This window comes from Bufo bufo, chromosome 8 (genome assembly GCF_905171765.1).
Source record: "Bufo bufo chromosome 8, aBufBuf1.1, whole genome shotgun sequence".
NCBI lineage: Eukaryota > Metazoa > Chordata > Amphibia > Anura > Bufonidae > Bufo > Bufo bufo.
The window spans coordinates 7,454,487-7,479,719 of record NC_053396.1 but is presented as its reverse complement, the minus strand read 5'-3'; the positions used below and the strand labels follow the sequence as shown (position 1 = coordinate 7,479,719).

General features: G+C 44.0%; 1 protein-coding gene across 2 annotated transcripts in view; it reads right to left on the bottom strand.

Moving 5' to 3' along the window:
• The window catches only part of LOC120977362 (histo-blood group ABO system transferase-like), a 50,257-nt gene that overhangs the window by 12,293 nt on the left and 12,731 nt on the right, over positions 1–25,233 (bottom strand). The window contains exons 2-4 of one of the 2 annotated variants that reach the window (XM_040405287.1): positions 18,608–18,689; positions 6,477–6,512; positions 2,132–2,266 (exon numbers count right to left, since the gene is read on the bottom strand). In XM_040405287.1, the coding sequence (XP_040261221.1) occupies positions 2,132–2,266; positions 6,477–6,512; positions 18,608–18,689 (253 nt within the window). The remainder of the gene's footprint in view (positions 1–2,131; positions 2,267–6,476; positions 6,513–18,607; positions 18,690–25,233) is intronic. The other variant, XM_040405288.1, reaches the window with a different exon arrangement.

The following is a 25,233-nucleotide window of genomic DNA, read 5'->3' as shown; positions in this document are numbered from 1 at the left end:
TATAGTAGTTATATTCTTGTACATAGGGGCAGTATTATAGTAGTTATATTCTTGTACATAGGAGCAGTATTATAGTAGTTATATTCTTATACATAGGAGGCAATATTATAGTAGTTATATTCTTGCATATAGGAGCAGTATTATAGTACTTATATTCTTGTACATAGGAGCAGTATTATAGTAGGTATATTCTTGTACATAGGAGGCAGTATTATAGTAGTTATATTCTTGTACATAGGAGGCAGTATTATAGTAGTTATATTCTTGTACATAGGAGCAGTAATATAGTAGTTATATTCTTGTACATAGGAGCAGTATTATAGTAGTTATATTCTTATACATAGGAGCAGTATTATAGTAGTTATATTCTTGTACATAGGAGCAGTATTATAGTACTTATATTCTTGTACATAGGAGCAGTATTATAGTAGTTATATTCTTGTACATAGGAGCAGTATTATAGTAGTTATATTCTTGTACATAGGAGCAGTATTATAGTAGTTATATTCTTGTACATAGGAGCAGTATTATAGTAGTTATATTCCTGTACACAGGAGCAGTATTATAGTAGTTATATTCTTGTACATAGGAGGCAGTATTATAGTAGTTATATTGTTGTACATAGGAGGCAGTATTATAGTAGTTATATTCTTGTACATAGGAGGCAGTATTATAGTAATTATATCCTTGTACATAGGAGCAGTATTATAGTAGTTATATTCCTGTACATAGGAGCAGTATTATAGTAGTTATATTCTTGTACATAGGAGGCAGTATTATAGTTGTTATATTCTTGTGCATAGGAGCAGTATTATAGTAGTTATATTCTTGTGCATAGGAGCGGTATTATAGTAGTTATATCCTTGTACATAGGAGCAGTATTATAGTAGTTATATTCCTGTGCATAGGAGCGGTATCATAGTAGTTATATTCTTGTACATAGGAGCAGTATTATAGTAGTTATATTCCTGTACATAGGAGGCAGTATTATAGTAGTTATATCCTTGTACATAGAAGCAGTATTATAGTAGTTATATTCTTGTACATAGGAGGCAGTATTATAGTTGTTATATTCTTGTGCATAGGAGCGGTATTATAGTAGTTATATTCTTGTGCATAGGAGCGGTATTATAGTAGTTATATCCTTGAACATAGGAGCAGTATTATAGTAGTTATATTCCTGTGCATAGGAGCAGTATTATAGTAGTTATATTCCTGTGCATAGGAGCGGTATTATAGTAGTTATATTCTTGTGCATAGGAGCGGTATTATAGTAGTTATATCCTTGAACATAGGAGCAGTATTATAGTAGTTATATCCTTGTACATAGGAGCAGTATTATAGTAGTTATATTCCTGTGCATAGGAGCGGTATTATAGTAGTTATATTCTTGTACATAGGAGGCAGTATTATAGTAGTTATATTCTTGTACATAGGAGCAGTATTATAGTAGTTATATTCCTGTACATAGGAGGCAGTATTATAGTAGTTATATCCTTGTACATAGAAGCAGTATTATAGTAGTTATATTCTTGTACATAGGAGGCAGTATTATAGTTGTTATATTCTTGTGCATAGGAGCGGTATTATAGTAGTTATATTCTTGTGCATAGGAGCGGTATTATAGTAGTTATATCCTTGAACATAGGAGCAGTATTATAGTAGTTATATTCTTGTACATAGGAGGCAGTATTATAGTAGTTATATTCTTGTACATAGGAGCAGTATTATAGTAGTTATATTCCTGTACATAGGAGGCAGTATTATAGTAGTTATATCCTTGTACATAGAAGCAGTATTATAGTAGTTATATTCTTGTACATAGGAGGCAGTATTATAGTTGTTATATTCTTGTGCATAGGAGCGGTATTATAGTAGTTATATTCTTGTGCATAGGAGCGGTATTATAGTAGTTATATCCTTGAACATAGGAGCAGTATTATAGTAGTTATATCCTTGTACATAGGAGCAGTATTATAGTAGTTATATCCTTGTACATAGGAGCAGTATTATAGTAGTTATATTCTTGTACATAGGAGCAGTATTATAGTAGTTATATTCTTGTACATAGGAGCAGTATTATAGTAGTTATACTATATAGAATGAGTGTGAATTGTCTGGATTTCCTTACTTTCTAATAGCAAACACAGTCAGTCCAATGTGAACTCCTCTCTTGTGGAATTGTGCGTTGAGTATGTCTATATTGTAGAGACCATTCCATACAATCGGCGCTAGCCATGGAGTGACTGAGAGATAATCTGTCCGTCTGGAAGAGAGAAGAGCATTAATCATTACACCCAGTGGGTCATCTTTTCTAAATAGGATGAAAGTGTTATTCCAGTTTGTGTTTGGCCGTGTTTTCCACAAGTAATAAAGCCCGGAGATCGGGTGGTCTCGCTCTCTAGACAATTGCTCCCTCTTCCAGTTTCAACCACCAGCCAAACTATTATCTAGAAATAATATGTAATCTCGAGAATGTACTTTTATCCCCAGCCTTACCAAAATTGTTTGATCTTAATAAATTTTCAATTTTAAATGTTTTTTGATTAAAAAATACATATGTCGGCAGTACCTTCCTCTGCTCAGATCACTGTGATACCATTGAACTCTATGGCACTTGTTCAGAGACGACAAGCAGTGGATAAGTGGTGCTCTGCATCAAATACTTAACAGTTCAATCTTAAAAAGATGAAACAATGCGTCGCTCACCATAAAATCCTTACTTTGTTCATAAATCCATAAAATACACGAGCTTTGAAGTCGGGGCCGCATTGTTTTATCTTTTTAAGATTTTAATGTTTTTTCTGCTTTGCACTATAATTTTTTGATAGAATAATGTAATAACAAAGACAAATAATAAAGTAAATACAATAGCCATACTCACTAGAGAAAAGGTACTAATGCTAAAGCTTTATTATAAGGCCGCATGCACGCGACCGTGGTGTGTTTTGCGGTCCTCAAATCGCAGATCCGCAAAACACGGATGGTGTCCGTGCGCGTTCCGCAATTTGCCGAAAGGCACGGACAGCCTTCAATATAAATACCTATTCTTGTCCACAAAGCGCGGACAAGAATAGAACATGTTATATTTTTTTAGCGGGGCCACGGAACGGAACGTGTGCTGTCCGCATCATTTGCGGCCCCATTGAAGTGAATGGGTCCGCATCCGAGCCGCCAAAACAGCAGCAAGGATTCGGACCAAAACAACGACCGTGTGCATGAGACCTAAATGTGAGATTCTTGGCAAATTGTCACGAGGCCCTGGCTTCACGTTCCCCTTCTTCAGTGCCGCCGACGCCTTGCGGCTAGTACAGAGCGAGGACGTGCGCTTCGTCCTCGTCTCCACAGCAACTGGGGGCAGGCAGGATCCGCCAGGGCGGAAATTTTTTATTTATTTTTTTAAATACATAACTTGCAGACTTGCCCCGCCCCAGCCTGCAGTTGTGCCGTGCGGCCCCGGCCCTCACCTCCTCACAGAGCGGCACGCAGGCTCAGCAGCAGCACGGCATCGGCAACACAGACAGGGGGTCAGGGGGGGTGACTGCCGAGTGACGCTGCGGCAGCGGGGGGCAGGCAGCAGCAACTGGTGTAGACTGGGGAGCGGAGGTCTGGAGACTGGAGGTGGTGAGTAACTGTGTGGACAAATGTCTCTGAGTAGTCTGTCTGGGCAGCCTGCAGGGAGAAATGTATGTGGCACTGGGGGAGAAATGGACATGATGGAGGGGGGAGAAATGTGACAGCATGGATGGAGGGGGGAGAAATGTGACAACATGGATGGAGGGGGGAGAAATGTGACAGCATGGATGGAGGGGGGAGAAATGTGACAACATGGATGGAGGGGGGAGAAATGTGACAGCATGGATGGAGGGGGGAGAAATGTGACAACATGGATGGAGGGGGGAGAAATGTGACAGCATGGATGGAGGGGGGAGAAATGTGACAACATGGATGGAGGGGGGAGAAATGTGACAACGTGGATGGAGGGGGGAGAAATGTGACAACATGGATGGAGGGGGGAGAAATGTGACAACATGGATGGAGGGGGGAGAAATGTGACAGCATGGATGGAGGGGAGAGAAATGTGACAGCATGGATAGAGGGGGGAGAAATGTGACAACATGGATGGAGGGGGGAGAAATGTGACAACGTGGATGGAGGAGGGAGAAATGTGACAACATGGATGGAGGGGGGAGAAATGTGACAACATGGATGGAGGGGGGAGAAATGTGACAGCATGGATGGAGGGGGGAGAAATGTGACAGCATGGATGGAGGGGGGAGAAATGTGACAGCATGGATGGAGGGGGAGAAATGTGACAGCATGGATGGAGGGGGAGAAATGTGACAGCATGGATGGAGGGGGGAGAAATGTGACAGCATGGATGGAGGGGGGAGAAATGTGACAACATGGATGGAGGGGGGAGAAATGTGACAACATGGATGGAGGGGGAGGAATGTGACAGCATGGATGGAGGGGGGAGAAATGTGACAACATGGATGGAGGGGGAGAAATGTGGGGGCTGATGGCTGACATGGGGGGCTGATCTGAGGCATTGAGGGGCTGATCTGAGGTCTGATTAACATTGGGGGTCTGATTGCTGGTTTAACCTGAGGTGTAATGGAAAACATTTTTTTCTTATTATCCTCCTCTAAAACCTAGGTGCGTCTTATGGGGCGAAAAATACGGTCCTCAAACCAGCGATTGTCTGAAGCAGAGCGAAGATACCAGGACCACACAGAGGAGAAGCCAGCTGCTGCAGACGGGACCAGGGCCAGGTGAGCTGCGGGGGGAGGGGAGGGGCTCCAAAATTTAGCTTCGCTTGTGTTGTCAAAAATCCTTGCACCGGCCCTGGTAGTTACCTCTGGGTTCTGACTCGGCTTGTTGACCATTCTTTGTTTGTTTGTCTTGTTTGTCCCTCCGCACTTACCTAGGCTAGGGAACGCCGCCCAGTTGTGCTACGTTACCTAGGACCGATAGTGCAAGTAGGCAGGGACAGGGGTGTGGGTGGAGTCAGTGATGCACCATCCCCTCCCCCTCTTTGTGACACAAATGCATTTTTTACGAAATTATTTGTGCCTGTCCGCCAACGACAAGGAGATCTCTTAGGACAGGAACCTACACTAAATACTACCTCCTACTGGCCTCCATAAAACACAGGGAATGCAGGGTTTCCACATGGATGCTGAGCCCAGTCTGTATTTTACCTCTGCTGGTGCCAAACGGCCTCCAATAAATGCGCAGAGAGCAGAATAGTGTAATGGGCTTGGAAACATAAGAAGAAGAAAATGGATTCTGTAAAAAAAAACTGATCTTGTTGCAAGCGTTTGAGCCATTTCTGTCTGAGATCCGTTTTGTTTTTAAAGGAAAAAAGCGCTGCATGCAGGACTTTTATTTCTATCTAAAAAAAAATGGATCTCAGACGGAAATGGCTTAAACGCTTGCAACAGGATCATTTTTTAAAATTTTTTATTTTTATCTAAAGGAACAGAAGAACGGAAAGCTAAACGATGATGTGAACTCAGTCTTAGGAGGAATGTGTCCTTCTGCAGTACAGCATACAGAGCGTGCGCTGGAAGATGCAAGTTCCTGCAGGGGGAGGTGAGTGGCACCAGCCGTGAAGATGCACCACCTCAGGGCCCTGATGGGGCGAGAATGCAGCCGGGCAGCAGAGAGGAGCTGAGGTCCAGAGTATACGGGTAGAAAAAGACACCGAGCCCCTGCCTTCTGAAAGGTGCCACCTAGAAATGCCACGCCCGGGGGTACAGACTATGTGCAATGCTGCGTGTCGTGAGGAGAGGAATACCATGACCTCTTAGTGCCCTGAGAAAGAGAGAGGGTGCAATAGTCTGCACAGTCACTATTTCCATCTTTATTGCTGCAACCAGAGGAGACTCCATCTACAGCAGGGATGCTCAACCTGCGGCCCCTCAGCTGTTGTAAAACTACAACTCCCACCATGCCCTGCTGTAGTATGATAGCTGTAGGCTGTCCAGGTATGCTGGGAGTTGTAGTTTTACAAGAGCTGGAGGGCCGCAGGTTGGGCATCCCTGATCTAGAGTGTCGATGCCAAGAGTGAGCGGTTACCACCTAAAGACAGTGCGTGTCTGAGAGGCTCTGTATCCACCAAGCCGGGTGCCTCATTAGAGACCGTAACCACCAAGCCTCTGGTAAAGACTGTGCCCACTAAGCCTGTGGCCCCCTCTGGGACCTGTATGAACCTCTTACGCTTGTGTCCGCCTGATTCCTTCCACCATCCTACAGTATGGAGCCACACAGACCCTTACGTGAGATCTGACCCCCTTACAGTGGTAACCCAAGGCTGATCTCCACAGTGTGTAACTTTATTCGGTGATGTAACTTAGTAAGAAGAGCTCTGGTTTTCTGCAGCGCCCCCACAGGTGACTCTAAGTATTACACCGTTCTTACTTATATCAATTATTATGATTATCAGACTCTAAGCACTTGGAGTAACTTACGGAGGCTTCAGGCATTCTGGTGTCTTGTACAGCATCCTGGAAACAGAGAAGAGGACAGCAGCGTTATTTCATTGTATTTGATAGGTCTACATGTTAAAGCGGCGCTCCGCGTCCGGGAGCCAGCAGTAGGTGGCGCTGGTGTACATGATCCTGTGATATTATTTCCAGCAGTAGGTGGCGCTGGTGTACATGATCCTGTGATATTATTTCCAGCAGTAGGTGGCGCTGATGTACATGATCTTGTAATATTATTTCCAGCAGTAGGTGGCGCTGATGTACATGATCTTGTGATATTATTTCCAGCAGTAGGTGGCGCTGGTGTACATGATCCTGTGATATTTTTTGTGGCAGTAGGTGGCACTGGTGTACATGATCCTGTGATATTATTTCCAGCAGTAGGTGGCGCTGGTGTACATGATCCTGTGATATTATTTCCAGCAGTAGGTGGCGCTGGTGTACATGATCCTGTGATATTATTTGTGGCAGTAGGTGGCGCTGGTGTACATGATCCTGTGATATTATTTCCAGCACTAGGTGGCGCTGGTGCTCACTGGTAGGATAAGAATTCGTTTTTCTTTTGCTATAGGTTGGTATCCACCGTGTAGTGAAGCTTTTCAGCCACAAGATGTCAGCAGTGAGCTGCATGGACCTTTCCATAGAGTTACAGAGCGGGGGAATATGGGGTCACTTCTCATGAATTTATTGGTCGCTGGGGGTGATTTCGGAGACTTTGGGCATGGACAGGTCATTGGTTTTGGTTGAATTCGAGAATATATTTTACTGTAGATTATTTGATAGATTTTTATATATACAATACAGTCATATTTGGCGGTTTGGGTATATAGCGAACGTGACGCTTTGTCATGAGCTTAGGAGTCATTTATTAGGGATGGGTTCAGTAAAGAACCATTGGAAACAAGAAAAAAATTAAAAAAAATAGACGAGAACCGAACGAACAGCAGAACCTTCTCTTTAAAACCACAGGGAACCATCAGAAATGTTCTTAAAGGGATCCACAGTCTACTGAACGTCACCTATAGAAAGGCCCCAACTCTGAAACATCTCTTCACCCCCCTCCCCAGAGGAAACCATCATGATATCTGGAGACTGTCAGCAATCCTCAGGGCCTGTATATTGAATCCAGTAAACACCGCAGGAGAGGAGGTCCATATTACACCCCATCAATCGCTCGGTCCAGTTACGTCCTCTGTCTCATAGACGCTTGCTGTGGATCACAAGATGTCACGAACCAAACTCTACCTCGCCATCAGATTAAAGACGATCCCTCAAACACATCCGTGTAAAATCCGATCACCGTCCCTCCGATCGATCACATCGTAACCTCAGCAAATGACAGAAGTGAAGTTCTCATAAATACAGAGATTAAAGACTTTAACCCCCCAAATAATCTCCTCTGTAACTCAAACCAACTATCTGTCCAAAAACAGTCTCTGAAATCACCCCCAATGAGCGGTAAGTTCATGAGAAGTGACCCCATATTCCCCCGCGCTGTAACTCTATGGAAAGGTCCATTCAGCTCACTGCTGACATCTTGTGGCTGAACAGCTTCACTACATGGTGGATACTGACCTATAGCAAAAGGAAAACTAATTCTTATCCTATCAGTGAGCACCAGCGCCACCTAATGCTGGAAATAATATCACAGGATCATGTACACCAGTGCCACCTACTGCTGGAAATAATATCACAGGATCATGTACACCAGCGCCACCTCCTGCTGGAAATAATATCACAGGATCATGTACACCAGCGCCACCTCCTGCTGGAAATAATATCACAGGATCATGTACACCAGCGCCACCTCCTGCTGGAAATAATATCACAGGATCATGTACACCAGCGCCACCTACTGCAGGAAATAATATCATAGGATCATATACACCAGCGCCACCTACTGCAGGAAATAATATTACTGGATCATGTACACCAGCGCCACCTACTGCTGGAAATAATATCACAGTATCATATATACCAGCGCCACCTACTGCCACAAATAATATTACAGGATCATGTACACCAGCGCCACCTACTACTGGAAATAATATCACAGGATCATGTACACCAGCGCCACCTACTGCAGGAAATAATATCACAGGATCATGTACACCAGCGCCACCTGCTACTGTAAATAAGACCACAGGATCATGTACACCAGCGCCACCTACTGCTGGAAATAATATCACAGGATAATGTACACCAGCGCCACCTACTGCTGGAAATAATATCGCAGGATCATGTACACCAGCGCCACCTACTGCTGGAAATAATATCACAGGATCATGTGCACCAGCGCCACCTACTACTGTAAATAATATCACAGTATCATGTACACCAGCGCCACCTACTGCTGGAAATAATATCACAGGATCATGTACACCAGCGCCACCTACTGCTGGAAATAATATCACAGGATCATGTACACCAGCGCCACCTACTGCTGGAAATAATATCACAGGATCATGTACACCAGCGCCACCTACTGCTGGAAATAATATCACAGGATCATGTACACCAGCGGCACCTACTGCTGGAAATAATATCACAGGATCATGTACACCAGCGCCACCTACTGCTGGAAATAATATCACAGGATCATGTACACCAGCGGCACCTACTGCTGGAAATAATATCACAGGATTATGTACATCAGCGCCACCTACTGCCACAAATAATATTACAGGATCATGTACACCAGCGCCACCTACTACTGTAAATAAGACCACAGGATCATGTACACCAGCACCACCTACTGCTGGAAATAAGATCACAGGATCATGTACACCAGCACCACATACTGCCACAAATAATATCACAGGATCATGTACACCAGCGCCACCTACTGCTGGAAATAATATCACAGGATCATGTACACCAGCGCCACCTACTGCTGGAAATAATATCACAGGATCATGTACACCAGCGCCACCTACTGCTGGAAATAATATCACAGGATCATGTACACAAGCGCCACCTACTGCTGGAAATATTATCACAGGATCATGTACACCAGCGCCACCTACTACTGTAAATAATATAACAGTATCATGTACACCAGCGCCACCTACTGCTGGAAATAATATCACAGGATCATGTACACCAGCGCCACCTACTGCTGGAAATAATATCACAGGATCATGTACACCAGCGCCACCTACTACTGTAAATAAGATCACAGGATCATGTACACCAGCGCCACCTACTGCTGGAAATAAAATCACAGGATCATGTACACCAGCGCCACCTACTGCTGGAAATAAGATCACAGGATCATGTACACCAGCACCACCTACTGCCTCAAATAATATCACAGGATCATGTACACCAGCGCCACCTACTACTGTAAATAATATCACAGTATCATGTACACCAGCGCCACCTACTGGTTAGATATGGCTTTTACACTCGTGAACATTTACATCCATTAAACAAAACAATTATGTCATATTTAACCACCTCAGCCCCCAGTGCTTAAACACCCTGAAAGACCACTTTTTACACTTCTGACCTACACTACTTTCACCGTTTATTGCTCGGTCATGCAACTTACCACCCAAATGAATTTTACCTCCTTTTCTTCTCACTAATAGAGCTTTCATTTGGTGGTATTTCATTGCTGCTGACATTTTTACTTTTTTTGTTATTAATCGAAATTTAACGATTTTTTTGCAAAAAAATGACATTTTTCACTTTCAGTTGTAAAATTTTGCAAAAAAAACGAGATCCATATATAAATTTTGCTCTAAATTTATTGTTCTACATGTCTTTGATAAAAAAAAAATGTTTGGGTAAAAAAAAAATGCTTTGGGTAAAAGTTATAGCGTTTACAAACTATGGTACAAAAATGTGAATTTCCGCTTTTTGAAGCAGCTCTGACTTTCTGAGCACCTGTCATGTTTCCTGAGGTTCTACAATGGCCAGACAGAACAAACACCCCACAAATGACCCCATTTCGGAAAGTAGACACCCTAAGGTATTCGCTGATGGGCATAGTGAGTTCATAGAACTTTTTATTTTTTGTCACAAGTTAGCGGAAAATGATGATTTTTTTTTTTTTTCTTACAAAGTCTCATATTCCACTAACTTGTGACAAAAAATAAAAACTTCTATGAACTCACTATGCCCATCACGAAATACCTTGGGGTCTCTTCTTTCCAAAATGGGGTCACTTGTGGGGTAGTTATACTGCCCTGGCATTCTAGGGGCCCAAATGTGTGGTAAGGAGTTTGAAATCAAATTCTGTAAAAAATGACCTGTGAAATCCGAAAGGTGCTCTTTGGAATATGGGCCCCTTTGCCCACCTAGGCTGCAAAAAAGTGTCACACATCTGGTATCTCTGTATTCAGGAGAAGTTGAGGAATGTGTTTTGGGGTGTCATTTTACATATACCCATGCTGGGTGAGATAAATATCTTGGTCAAATGCCAACTTTGTATAAAAAAATGGGAAAAGTTGTCTTTTGCCAAGATATTTCTCTCACCCAGCATGGGTATATGTAAAATGACACCCCAAAACACATTCCCCAACTTCTCCTGAGTACGGAGATACCAGATGTGTGACACTTTTTTGCAGCCTAGGTGGGCAAAGGGGCCCACATTCCAAAGAGCACCTTTCGGATTTCACAGGTCATTTTTTACAGAATTTGATTTCAAACTCCTTACCACACATTTGGGCCCCTAGAATGCCAGGGCAGTATAACTACCCCACAAGTGACCCCATTTTGGAAAGAAGACACCCCAAGGTATTCCGTGAGGGGCATGGCAAGTTCCTAGAATTTATTTTTTGTCACAAGTTAGTGGAAAATGATGATTTTTTTATTGATTTTTTTTTCATACAAAGTCTCATATTCCACTAACTTGTGACAAAAAATAAAAACTTCCATGAACTCACTATGCCCATCAGCGAATACCTTGGGGTCTCTTCTTTCCAAAATGGGGTCACTTGTGGGGTAGTTATACTGCCCTGGCATTCTAGGGGCCCAAATGTGTGGTAAGGAGTTTGAAATCAAATTCTGTAAAAAATGACCTGTGAAATCCGAAAGGTGCTCTTTGGAATATGGGCCCCTTTGCCCACCTAGGCTGCAAAAAAGTGTCACACATCTGGTATCTCTGTATTCAGGAGAAGTTGAGGAATGTGTTTTGGGGTGTCATTTTACATATACCCATGCTGGGTGAGATAAACATCTTGGTTCAAATGCCAACTTTGTATAAAAAAATGGGAAAAGTTGTCTTTGGCCAAGATATTTCTCTCACCCAGCATGGGTATATGTAAAATGACACCCCAAAACACATTCCCCAACTTCTCCTGAGTACGGCGATACCAGATGTGTGACACTTTTTTGCAGCCTAGGTGGGCAAAGGGGCCCATATTCCAAAGAGCACCTTTCGGATTTCACTCCTCATTTTTTACAGAATTTGATTTCAAACTCCTTACCACACATTTGGGCCCCTAGAATGCCAGGGCAGTATAACTACCCCACAAGTGACCCCATTTTGGAAAGAAGAGACCCCAAGGTATTTCGTGATGGGCATAGTGAGTTCATGGAAGTTTTTATTTTTTGTCACAAGTTAGTGGAATATGAGACTTTGTATGAAAGCATTTTCCACTAACTTGTGACAAAAAATAAAAAATTCTAGGAACTCGCCATGCCCCTCACGGAATACCTTGGGGTGTCTTCTTTCCAAAATGGGGTCACTTGTGGGGTAGTTATACTGCCCTGGCATTTTCCAGGGGCCCTAATGTGTGGTAAGTAGGTAAATGACCTGTGAAATCCGAAAGGTGCTCTTTGGAATATGGGCCCCTTTGCCCACCTAGGCTGCAAAAAAGTGTCACACATCTGGTATCGCCGTATTCAGGAGAAGTTGGGGAATGTGTTTTGGGGTGTCATTTTACATATACCCTTGCTGGGTGAGAGAAATATCTTGGCAAAAGACAACTTTTCCCATTTTTTTATACAAAGTTGGAATTTGACCAAGATATTTCTCTCACCCAGCATGGGTATATGTTAAATGACACCCCAAAACACATTCCCCAACTTCTCCTGAATACAGAGATACCAGATGTGTGACACTTTTTTGCAGCCTAGGTGGGCAAAGGTGCCCAAATTCCTTTTAGGAGGGCATTTTTAGACATTTGGATACCAGACTTCTTCTCACGCTTTGGGGCCCCTAGAATGCCAGGGCAGTATAAATACCCCACATGTGACCCCATTTTGGAAAGAAGACACCCCAAGGTATTCAATGAGGGGCATGGCGAGTTCATAGAAATATTTTTTTTTTGGCACAAGTTAGCGGAAATTGATATTTTTAATTTTTTTCTCACAAAGTCTCCCGTTCCGCTAACTTGGGACAAAAATTTCAATCTTTCATGGACTCAATATGCCCCTCACGGAATACCTGGGGGTGTCTTCTTTCCGAAATGGGGTCACATGTGGGGTATTTATACTGCCCTGGCATTCTAGGGGCCCTAAAGCGTGAGAAGAAGTCTGGAATATAAATGTCTAAAAAATTTTACGCATTTGGATTCCGTGAGGGGTATGGTGAGTTCATGTGAGATTTTATTTTTTGACACAAGTTAGTGGAATATGAGACTTTGTAAGAAAAAAAAATAATTATTCCGCTAACTTGGGCCAAAAAAATGTCTGAATGGAGCCTTACAGAGGGGTGATCAATGACAGGGGGGTGATCAATGACAGGGGGGTGATCAGGGAGTCTATATGGGGTGATCACCACAGTCATTGATCATGCCCCTGTAAGGCTTCATTCAGACGTCCGTATGCGTTTTGCGGATCCGATCCATCTATCAGTGCATCCGTAAAAATCATGCGGACATCTGAATGGAGCTTTACAGGGGGTTGATCAATGACAGGGGTGTAATCAATGACAGGGGGGTGATCAGGGAGTCTATATGGGGTGATCACCACAGTCATTGATCACGCCCCTGTAAGGCTTCATTCAGACGTCCGGATGCGTTTTGCGGATCCGATCCATCTATCAGTGGATCCGTAAAAATCATGCGGACGTCTGAATGGAGCTTTACAGGGGGTTGATCAATGACAGGGGGGTAATCAATGACAGGGGGGTGATCAGGGAGTCTATATGGGGTGATCAGGGGCTAATAAGGGGTTAATAAGTGACGGGGGGGGGGGGTGTAGTGTAGTGGTGCTTGGTGCTACTTTACTGAGCTACCTGTGTCCTCTGGTGGTCGATCCAAACAAAGGGGACCACCAGAGGACCAGGTAGCAGGTATATTAGACGCTGTTATCAAAACAGCGTCTAATATACCTGTTAGGGGTTAAAAAAAACACATCTCCAGCCTGCCAGCGAACGATCGCCGCTGGCAGGCTGGAGATCAACTCTCTTACCTTCCGTTCCTGTGTGCGCGCGTTCACAGGAAGTCTCGCGTCTCGCGAGATGACGCATATATGCGTGACTGTGCGCAGCGCTGCCACCTCCGGAACGCGATCCTGCGTTAGGCGGTCCGGAGGTGGTTAATGTAGAAAAGTGAAATGTCTGTATATATATATATATATATGTATAAGCAAGATATTGCTGCATTTGTGGGAGGGGAGGCTGATTACTAGGCTATTCATACGCACCTGTGGGCCCAGGCTGGCTGATTACTAGGCTATTCATACGCACCTGTGGGCCCAGGCTGACGCCGATTCAGCTGATTTCACTACCTCTGGCTCAGCTCTAGGATACAGCAGCATGGTGTGGAGGCTCCTTACGGCTGGGCGATGGCAGAAGGTCTCAGGAGGGCGCTGGTATTCATGGTAGGATCTGAGTTGTTTGCACGGGACCCACGCTGCGGTCCGCGACATGTAGCGCTCTGGGGTGAAGCAGAGTTTGGGTGCTAATGGTCGAATGATGGTTGTTAGTATTTGTCCGGCTATTCAGAGGCCTGGTGGGGCCATTGCATACAGTTATTGGGGTAGCACGTGCTTAGAGTGGGCATGGTTGTATGTTTTCTGATACCTGGTTTACATGCGGGGCGCGTGTCTGCAGTGGGCTCAAGCTGTGCACGCTGGTGGTGGTAAATGTGGATCAATGGTCGATTTAAAAAAATAAATAAATGCAGCAGCATCGTGCGGAGGCTCGTTCACGCCTGGGCAGCGGCAGAAAGTGGGCAGCGGCAAGAGACCCACATTGCGGTCTGCGCATACGCTGGGACGAAGCAGAGTTGGGCGCTAATGGTCAAATGACTGTTAGTATATTTTGTGGGTCTGTTTAGGGGCTTGCTGGGGGCTATTGCATATTGTTGTTGGTGTAGGCATGTGCCTAGAATAGGTCCGGTCGCATGTTTTCTGATACCTGTTACATACAGAACGCGTGTCTCCAAGTTACGCACGCTGTGTTTAAGTGATGGTATTTTATTCATTTCGTTTTGGAAGGGTCATGTATCAATGGTCATCAAAACGCAGCATTGTGTGGCAGCTCGTTCACGGCTGGGTAAACAGCAAAAAGTGCCAGGCGAGTGCTGGCGCTCCTGGTAGGATTGGACGTGGTTACATGGTTTCATTTATGGACGTGGTTCGGATCACTAATGTCTATGCATTTTCCTTTAGGTCTGGCTCACGTTTTAATTTCTTATCGTCACTGTAAGGTCATCCAGTTCAGACTCATGGCTTCGGGGGCCTGATGACCGTTCTTCATGTTGTTCGTTAGGGGTACGAAATGGTTGTAGGCTGGTTAGCGTCCTAGGTTCATTGTCGCAGAGGGTCATGGTTATGCGAGTCTCCAAGTCATACTGGTGCTGCATAAGTAGTTTATATTTTAAAAAACAAGCAAAAAAAAAAACGCCGTTAGTCTCTCACGCGTGGCTCCGCCATCCCACCACAAGTAGGTTCCATGTCTTTTCTGCCTTCAGACCCGCTCACATGGCTCGGTCATCTGTGGCTCGCAATACAATTTTTCTTGGTGGCTTGTACCATTAAAGCCTCACTCACATTGTCTTTCTCTGACCTTTTTTATTTTCGAGGTTGTTGGGTCTTCAGTGTTTTCTTTATAAGCAGTCATCCCGAGCCTGTCTTTGCGGACATCACCTTCTCCCAGGCCTGCTTACTTCATCTACGAACTCGGGCTGAGGGTGTTGGTGTCCGGCCTAAGTCCTGGGTATCGGTCCGTCTTCCAGGAGGTACAGTAATAAGGCGCAGTTTACGAAGTCTGTCACGTCTACAGACACAACAAGTCCTATCACGACTACAGGCGCAGCGTACACAGTTCATCACGACCTTATGCTTATTTCCTGTCACAACTGCAGGTATGGTGTGTACGTTCTGTCCTTATTACAGGCAACATTAGCTCGTTAATCGAAATAGCCATGTATTCCTGTGGATGGTTCCCCAGGCCTGGTGGGTTACACATTTCACTTAATCTACTACTAGAGTAAGACGGCAGACGCCATGTTCTAACTTTTGGGTCCTTTTTATATATAAAAATAAAATAAAAAGTGTGGCCTGGGGAATAAGTAGAGGTGAAGTATTTTGCCACCAGGAACAGTCGGTGCCCGACCATCGGGCCCTTGGCGAATGGTTGGAATTCATTTAGGCCCTTCCAACAGATTCACCATTGTCTGTTCAGTCTGCAGCTCTCAGGATTCAGACCTTCTCGTTATATGGTCATATGTTAGTCAACATAGGAGTAAATGGTTCCTGGTTACCGGCCGCTCTTTCAATCGCATCAGCATTAACCATCTCCAAGAACGATGTGCCGGTGCACAAGACAAAGAGGTAAGGTAGATGGAAGTCACTGTGATATATACGGTATATTCCGCACCTTCATCGTGAAAGGTCTTTTGCGTTCAAAAGTGGGTGTCGTAACGGTATGTATATATTTACTCTAAACTAAGGTCTGCTCTCTTTGGCCCCTTTAGGCTGCCCTACCACGGCAGTCATGGCATAACTCCACTGCTTGTTGTAGATAGGGGTTAGATAGGTTAGGTTCACCTTTCTGATACCCGATCCGACCACAAAAATATGTACGTTCCCACTTTTGTGTTTCTAACAATTATAATAATTTCTGCTCCTCCATTGGCTTTAGTGTTATCCTGGCTGTCACTTTCTGTTTTCTTCCTGCATGTCGCAGACAGAGAGCTGCTGTAACTCTACATCCACGCAGATCGGCCTCAGTCACATGACCATATTTTTGGTCCGCATCTGATCCACAGTTTTTGCGGATTAGATGTGGACCTATTTATTTCAATGGGTCAGCAAAATTGTGGACAGCACACCGCGCGCTGTGCGCATCCGTATACCAGTTCTGCAAAACAAGATAGAACATGTCCTGTTCTTGTCTTTTTTGCAGACGGGAATAGCATTGTTATAATGGATCCGCAAAAAAAGACGGACGCAACAGAGACGTCACACAGCTGTCATCCATATTTTTAGCTGATTTGCAAAATACATACGGTCGTGTGAATGCAACCTTAGGAGTAGTCATCATCTCACCTGTCAATCATAGGTTCCTGCAGGTGACAGGAGATCAATGATTTGCTTTCCCTGTGACACAAAAATCTGACATTTTGAGAATGTAAGAAAATTAAAAAATAGTGGCCTGCCCCCCCTCCCTTCCCAAATATCAGAAATCACGAGAACCACGAAGGGTCAAACCCTAAAATTATGGTCTTCAGTCATTGTAAAATACAATCCCCAGCTCTTCAGCTTGTAAAAAGCAGACATTCTGAGCAAGCACAGCTGCAGTGTAAAGCATGGTGTGAAAACAATACTTGCAGTGCAAGAATTTATATATAAATGTACTCATTCATTTTGTATAGTGATTGTGCGCCAGTCCCTAATGTCCATATGTCCCCTAAACGGTGAAACAGTGGAGTCATTACTTCTCCTTTTATTGTATAAGATACATACTGCATCTTGTACAATAAAAAACTTCTATTCTTGTACATAGGAGGCAGTATTATAGTAGTTATATTGTATATAGGAGCAGTATTATAGTAGTTATATTGTATATAGGAGCAGTATTATAGTAGTTATATTGTATATAGGAGCAGTATTATAGTAGTTATATGGTATATAGGAGCAGTATTATAGTAGTCATATTGTATATAGGAGCAGTATTATAGTAGTTATATTCCTGTACATAGGAGCAGTATTATAGTAGTTATATCCTTGTACATAGGAGGCAGTATTATAGTAGTTATATTCTTGTACATAAGAGCAGTATTATAGTAGTTATATTCTTGTATATAGGAGCAGTATTATAGTAGTTATATTCCTGTACATAGGAGCAGTATTATAGTAGTCATATTGTATATAGGAGCAGTATTATAGTAGTTATATTCCTGTACATAGGAGCAGTATTATAGTAGTTATATCCTTGTACATAGGAGGCAGTATTATAGCAGTTATATTCTTGTACACAGGAGCAGTATTATAGTAGTTATATTCTTGTATATAGGAGCAGTATTATAGTAGTTATATTCCTGTACATAGGAGCAGTATTATAGTAGTTATATCCTTGTACATAAGAGCAGTATTATAGTAGTTATATTCATGTACATAGGAGGCAGTATTATAGTAGTTATATTCCTGTACATAGGAGGCAGTATTATAGCAGTTATATTCTTGTACATAGGAGCAGTATTATAGTAGTTATATTCTTGTACATAGGAGGCAGTATTATAGTAGTTATATTGTTGTACATTGGAGCAGTATTATAGTAGTTATATTCTTGTACATAGGAGGCAGTATTATAGTAGTTATATTCTTGTACATAGGAGGCAGTATTATAGTAGTTATATTCTTGTACATAGGAGGCAGTATTATAGTAGTTATATTCTTGTACATAGGAGCAGTATTACAGTAGTTATATTCTTATACGTAGGAGCAGTATTATAGTAGTTATATTCTTATACGTAGGAGCAGTATTATAGTAGTTATATTCTTGTACATAGGAGCAGTATTATAGTAGTTATATTCTTGTACATAGGAGCAGTATTATAGTAGTTATATTTTTATATGTAGTAGCAGTATTACAGAAGTTATAGTCTTGCTCATATAATACTTCACTATGTAACTTTGTATAAGTTATTGTAGTATTTCTGTTAATATTAATAATGTGGTAATTGCTTTTTATGGATTTTTCAGGTTTCACTTACCTGGTCATGGTGATGATTAATATAATTGTTATTGCAAAAGATGCACAAATTAGAATCTTCTTTAGACTTGTTGTTTTTCCTACTAAGAGAAAAATAGAGAACAAAACGTTGGTTATGTGGACACCGAGAGGACATTTAACACTTGAACTCTAAAATATTACAGTTTTATTTTGATAAATATTCCTATTTTGTTTTGTTCATCCCTAAAAATGACAATTTAAAATTAATTAACCAGACCCAGACACCAACTATTTAGCGATGTGGATATAGGCACAAACCAGGGATCCAGTTTATATATACCATTTATAATTCTAGACCTTTTTATATGCAATTGTATATGTACTGTAGGGATTTCCCAAATGGTAGCCTTCAGATAAATACACAGTAGCCTTTTAGTGGTGGAAATCAAAGTAATAAATGTCTTTTATTGTTGGCACACCACAATTCAACAGGCGGTAGTGATCAGCTTACTTCAGCTGACACTTAAAGAAAAACAGTTCAGTCTTGAATCTCAAAAATCACATAGAAAGTTTTAGGGCACAGTACCGTACTCCCCACCGAGTGGATGGGAACCTTGCTTTGTCCTTTGTCTCTCAGCAGAGACCCTCTGGTTTTCACTCGGCTCCAAAAACACACAGCTACACAGAGCTCCACCATCAGCCAGGTAATCACACCACTGACCCTGCTGGCTGACTTTTTGTAAGCCCGTCAAAACCCGGCCTGGACCATGGGGAACAGCCAACCCTCCCTGCACTTTGGCTGCTCCCAGTAAGAGCCGGCCCGGATTAGCTTTTCACAGCTATGCTAACTATCAAAGTGTCCATCAGCAACTGCTGCGGACATTTACACTACTGGCTCCTACTTCACTGAGGCCAGGAACCTCGGTGACACATATCTTCTATCTATGATGGTCCCTTGTGCCTTTCTACATATCCCCCCCCTCTGCCCAAAGCCGGGGGTCTGGGCAACTCCAGCAAACATGCAGTGTACTCTGGATAGGGCATCCGCATTTCCTTGTAGCCTTCCCGGCCTATGTTCTACCGAAAACCTAAAGTCCTGTAGAGCTAGAAACCAACGGGTGACACGGGCATTCTTACCCTTTTTCTCTCTTAACCATTGCAGAGGGGCATGATCCGAGACCAGTGTTAATCTCCATCCCAGGAGATAGTATCGGAGACAATCAGTGGCCCACTTAATGGCTAAGCATTCCCTTTCAATTATAGAGTAATTCCGCTCTGCCGGGGACAGTTTTCTGCTGAGGTAACACACGGGATGTTCCTCCTCATTTATGACTTGAGACATTACTGCCCCTATGCCTACTTCTGATGCATCTGTCTGAACAATAAAGTCCCGGGAGAAGTCAGGGGCTACCAAGATGGGCTGTCTACAGAGGGCGTACTTAAGTTTTTGGAAGGCCTCTTCAGCCTCCGGGGACCACTTGATCACAGCAGACTTCCCCCCTTTTGTAAGGTCGGTCAGGGGTACTGCTATTTCTGCAAACTTAGGAACAAATCTCCTGTAGTATCCCACAATACCAAGAAAGGCTTTGACCTGTTTCTTGGTAAGTGGGCGGGGCCATTTTTGGATAGCTTCCACTTTAGTTACTTGGGGTTTTATTATACCTCTTCCTACGATATATCCCAAGTATCGAGCCTCTTCCAACCCCATGGCACACTTACTTGGATTTATAGTGAACCCGGCCTTTCGTAGTGCATCTAGGATGCTCTGAACTTTACTAAGGTGACTCTCCCAATCTTGACTGAAGATCACTATATCATCCAAGTAAGCGGCCGTATATTCCCGATGTGGGCGTAAGATTTGGTCCATAGCTCTCTGGAAGGTGGCAGGGGCCCCTTGCAACCCAAACGGCATCCTAACGTACTGGAAGGACCCTTCCGGTGTAGCAAACGCTGTTTTTTCCCTAGCTTCTCTCGACAACGGAATTTGCCAGTATCCCTTTGTAAGATCCACGGTCGTTATGTATCGAGCTGGCCCTAGTCTCTCAATGAGCTCATCTACCCGGGGCATGGGATAAGCATCTACTTTGGACACCTCGTTTAATTTTCGGTAGTCATTACAAAATCGCCATTCTCCATTGGGCTTCGGGACTAGCACTATGGGACTAGACCACCCACTTTTGGATTCCTCAATTACCCCCAGTTTTAACATTCTCTGGACTTCTTTGGAAACTATCTCCCTTCGGGCCTCAGGTATCCTGTACGGTTTTAAATTTACTCGCGCCTGAGGTTCCGTTAGAATTTCATGTTCCACGACCTTGGTTAAGCCAGGGGTTTCTGTAAACAAGTCCCTATTCTGCTGTAACAGGAGCCGGCATTGGTATTTTTGGGAAGGGGACAGGGTTTCGGCAATTTTTTATATTGTCGATGGTGGCGTCTGGTTGAGTCAACAGACATGGGCTCTCAGGAGGGTCCCTATCCTTCCATGGTTTTAACAAGTTGATGTGGTAGATTTGATAGGGCTTTCTCCTACCTGGCTGATATACCCGGTAATTAACTTCGCCCACCCTCTCAGTTATCTCATAGGGCCCTTGCCACTTGGCCAGGAACTTGCTCTCCACTGTGGGGACTAAGACTAAAACACGGTCCCCAGGACTGAACTGTCTAAAACGGGCGGTCCTGTTGTATACGTTCGCTTGCGCCTCCTGTGCTTGGAGCATATGCTCTTTCACAATAGGTGTCATTTGAGCTATTCGCTCCTGCAATGTAGTCACATGTTCAATGACACTTTTGTAAGGCGTGACCTCACTCTCCCAGGTCTCCTTAGCGATATCTAACAGGCCTCGTGGATGCCTTCCATACAACAACTCAAAAGGCGAGAAACCTGTTGACACTTGGGGTACCTCTCTGATTGAGAACAGTAGATAAGACAACAGGTAATCCCAATCTCTGCCATCTTTCTCAACCACTTTTTTCAACATGGCCTTCAAAGTTTTGTTGAAGCGTTCCACCAGGCCATCTGTCTGTGGGTGGTACACTGAGGTACGCAACTAGTTAATTTTTAATACTTTACAGAGATCCTGCATGACCCTGGACATGAACGGGGTCCCCTGGTCAGTCAGGATCTCCTTGGGCAGCCCTGTTCTGGAGAAAATTTGAAACAGTTCTCTGGCTATAACTTTAGAGGTAGCTTTCCTCAAGGGCACCGCCTCAGGGTATAGTGTAGCATAATCCATTACCACTAATATATATTGGTGCCCCCTTGCGGATTTTACCAAAGGCCCGACTAAATCCATTGCAATTCTCTCGAATGGTATCTCGATAATTGGTAATGGTATTAGAGGGCTGCGGAAGTTTGCGACTGGAGAGGTTACTTGGCACATAGGGCAGGATTGGCAGTAATCCTTAATTTCTCTGTAACACCCGGGCCAATAAAACCTCTGCAAAACCCTTTCAAGCGTTTTCTCAGCCCCTAAGTGTCCCCCTAATACATGGTTATGTGCCAGGTCTATTACCATGCGTCGGTATGCTTTAGGAACCACGAGCTGTTCAACTAATTCTTCCCGGATTTTAGTCACCCGGTACAACAAGTTTTCATTCATTGCAAAGTGAGGGTACCTTTCGTCTGCCCCTGGCTCTTGAGGTGCCCCATTTACTACCCCCACATTGTTTAAGGCCCCTTTTAGAGTCTCATCTCGGAACTGAGCAGTCCCAAAGTTTCCCCGAGACACCTCTAAGTCGGGGACCGTCTCCTCAAGGGCAGACTCTTCCTCATTCTCACCTACCATGGCCGAGAACGGAAAGTCAGGGACCATCTCAGGGTCAAGGAGCACGGGGCTGTCTGCAGCACCAGGGTGTTGCTGCGGTACTGCCTTGGCCCACAGAACACAGGACAGTCTCGGCCAATGATCATCTCATGCATCAACCCCTGCACTACCCCTACCTGGTGGTATACCGTACACTCTTCTGTTTTTAAGGTCACCTGGGCTATTGGGTAGACCTTGGTATCACCATGAATGCAGGTGACTCCCAAGGTCTTCCCAGGAACCAACTTATGAGGAATACTGTCTGTTAGGAGCGTGACCAGGCTCCCCGAGTCCAGAAGTCCCTTTGTGGGGTTGCCATTCACATTAATTGTACAAAAAGGGAGTCCTCCCTCAACATTAGGAACCGCACTACACGCAAACAGTGAGGTTTGTCTCCCCACAGAACAGTCCATTTGTTCTGGGCTGCTGGGACATTGGGCTGCCATATGTCCTAGGCCATGGCACCTCCAGCAGATGACCTCTCTTAAGGACGGTCGTGGCGTTGGTTCTGATAGACTCTTGGCCTCATAACGTCCACCCCGGGGGGGTTTTAGTCCCTTTTTCTGCACTTTAGTGTCAACCCGTGCCTTCCAGTAGGGGGAGTTCAAGGATCCTGAGGCAGCCATGGTTGGCTCTACAGCATAGTACCTCTCTACCAAACCTATTAAGTCATCTGCAGTCTGCGGATTTCCTTGTGCAACCCAGCACTGTACCGGCTTAGAGAGAGCATGCAGGAATCGGTCCATTACAACCGGCTCCACCATTTTGGCTGGGGAACAGACATCCGGCTGTAGCCATTTTTGGACGAGGTGCAGTAGATCAAACATTTGGGACCTGGGAGGCTTGCCTCTCTGAAACCCCCACTGGTGCACCCTCTGAGCTCGGACGGTGATGGTTACCCCCAGACGTGCCAATATTTCTGCCTTCAATCGGGAGTATTCCCGTGCATCCTGCAATGATAAGTCATAATACGCCTTCTGGGGTTCGCCTGAGAGGAAGGGGGCCAGCACCTCGGCCCATTGCTCAGCTGGTAGTCTCTCCCGCTCAGCGACCCGCTCAAAGACGGTGAGGAAGGCTTCTACGTCATCCTCTGCGGTCATTTTTTGTAAGGCAGATTGCACATTTTTTATTCCGCCCACATTCTGTTCAGCCACATACCCCGCTGGTTGTGCGGCCACCCTCTCTCTTAGGGTTGCAATTTGCTCCGCCAGTAAGCGGTTCGTCTCCTGCTGATGGGCATTAGCCTGCCGTTGTTGCTCCAATGCCTGTTGCTGCTGTAGATTGCTCTGCACCATCTGCTTGATAAGATCCTCCATTTTCATTGACTCTTGTTGAAGCTCCGCTGCTGCTTTAACCCAGGACATCAATTGAAAAACTTCCTTTCAACAAAAAAAATCCATTCAGTAATTTAGGCTACTGGCCCTTTAAGAGTCCAACCAGAGGGAAAAAAACAGCTTCTGACATTTAACTTGTTGCTGCTTCAAGCAATCCTGGGTGTGCCCGCATCCGACACCAATTGTAGGGATTTCCCAAATGGTAGCCTTCAGATAAATACACAGTAGCCTTTTAGTGGTGGAAATCAAAGTAATAAATGTCTTTTATTGTTGGCACACCACAATTCAACAGGCGGTAGTGATCAGCTTACTTCAGCTGACACTTAAAGAAAAACTGTCCAGGTTTGAATCTGAAAAATCACATAGAAAGTTTTAGGGCACAGTACCGTACTACCCACGGAGTGGATGGGAACCTTGCTTTGTCCTTTGTCTCTCGGCAGAGACCCTCTGGTTTTCACTCGGCTCCAAAAACACACAGCTACACAGAGCTCCACCATCAGCCAGGTAATCACACCACTGACCCTGCTGGCTGACTTTTTGTAAGCCCGTCAAAACCCGGCCTGGACCATGGGGAACAGCCAACCCTCCCTGCACTTTGGCTGCTCCCAGTAAGAGCCGGCCCGGATTAGCTTTTCACAGCTATGCTAACTATCAAAGTGTCCATCAGCAACTGCTGCGGACATTTACACTACTGGCTCCTACTTCACTGAGGCCAGGAACCTCGGTGACACATATCTTCCATCTATTATGGTCCCTTGTGCCTTTCTACAGTACATTTAGAGCTAGGTGGGGGATATCGCCTTCACAGCACCTACCTGCTTTGCTGTTTTTATTGCTTTTGATAATCATGTTTGTAAATCTATTTGGAGATAACATAATAAAGATGTCTTTAGTATTATATGTGTGGTGTCCTGGAATTGGGTTTCAGTTATGTTCCCACACATGATTTCTTGTTATTTAGTGCTTGTTTGGGTATCTAAGGGTAGGACAACGCGGAGCGGTTGTGACGTGGCAGTGCTGCACTCGGTCGTAAATGCTGAGTGGACCCTCATTAAACTAATGAGGACCACACTGCTCAATCGGTCTGCATCATTAGCCCTTTCAGGACTTTGCGATTTTCCGTGTTTACTTGATGCCTTGCCATAACTTTTTAATTTTTCCATTAACATAGTCGTATGAGGGCTTGTTTTTTATTGTGGGACCAGTTGCACTTTCTAATGGCACCATTTAAAATGGCATTTGATGGGATGTTGTGGGAAACTGGAAAAAACTTCTAAATGTGGTGGAATTAGAAAATAATGCAATGTAATCCTGGGGCTCCGATTTGTTACCATGGCAGCCAGGACGCTACTGAAGCCCTGGCTGCCATGGTAACCTCCCTGCTGCTGTATGTACTATGCACATGACAGCAGGGAGAGTGTGAAGTCCTAGTCACCCTAATAGAGATCTATCAGGGTGAATAGGACAAGGGTTCTAATAGTAAAAAATAGTAAAAAAAAATAATAAAAAAACGTATTAAAAAAATACTA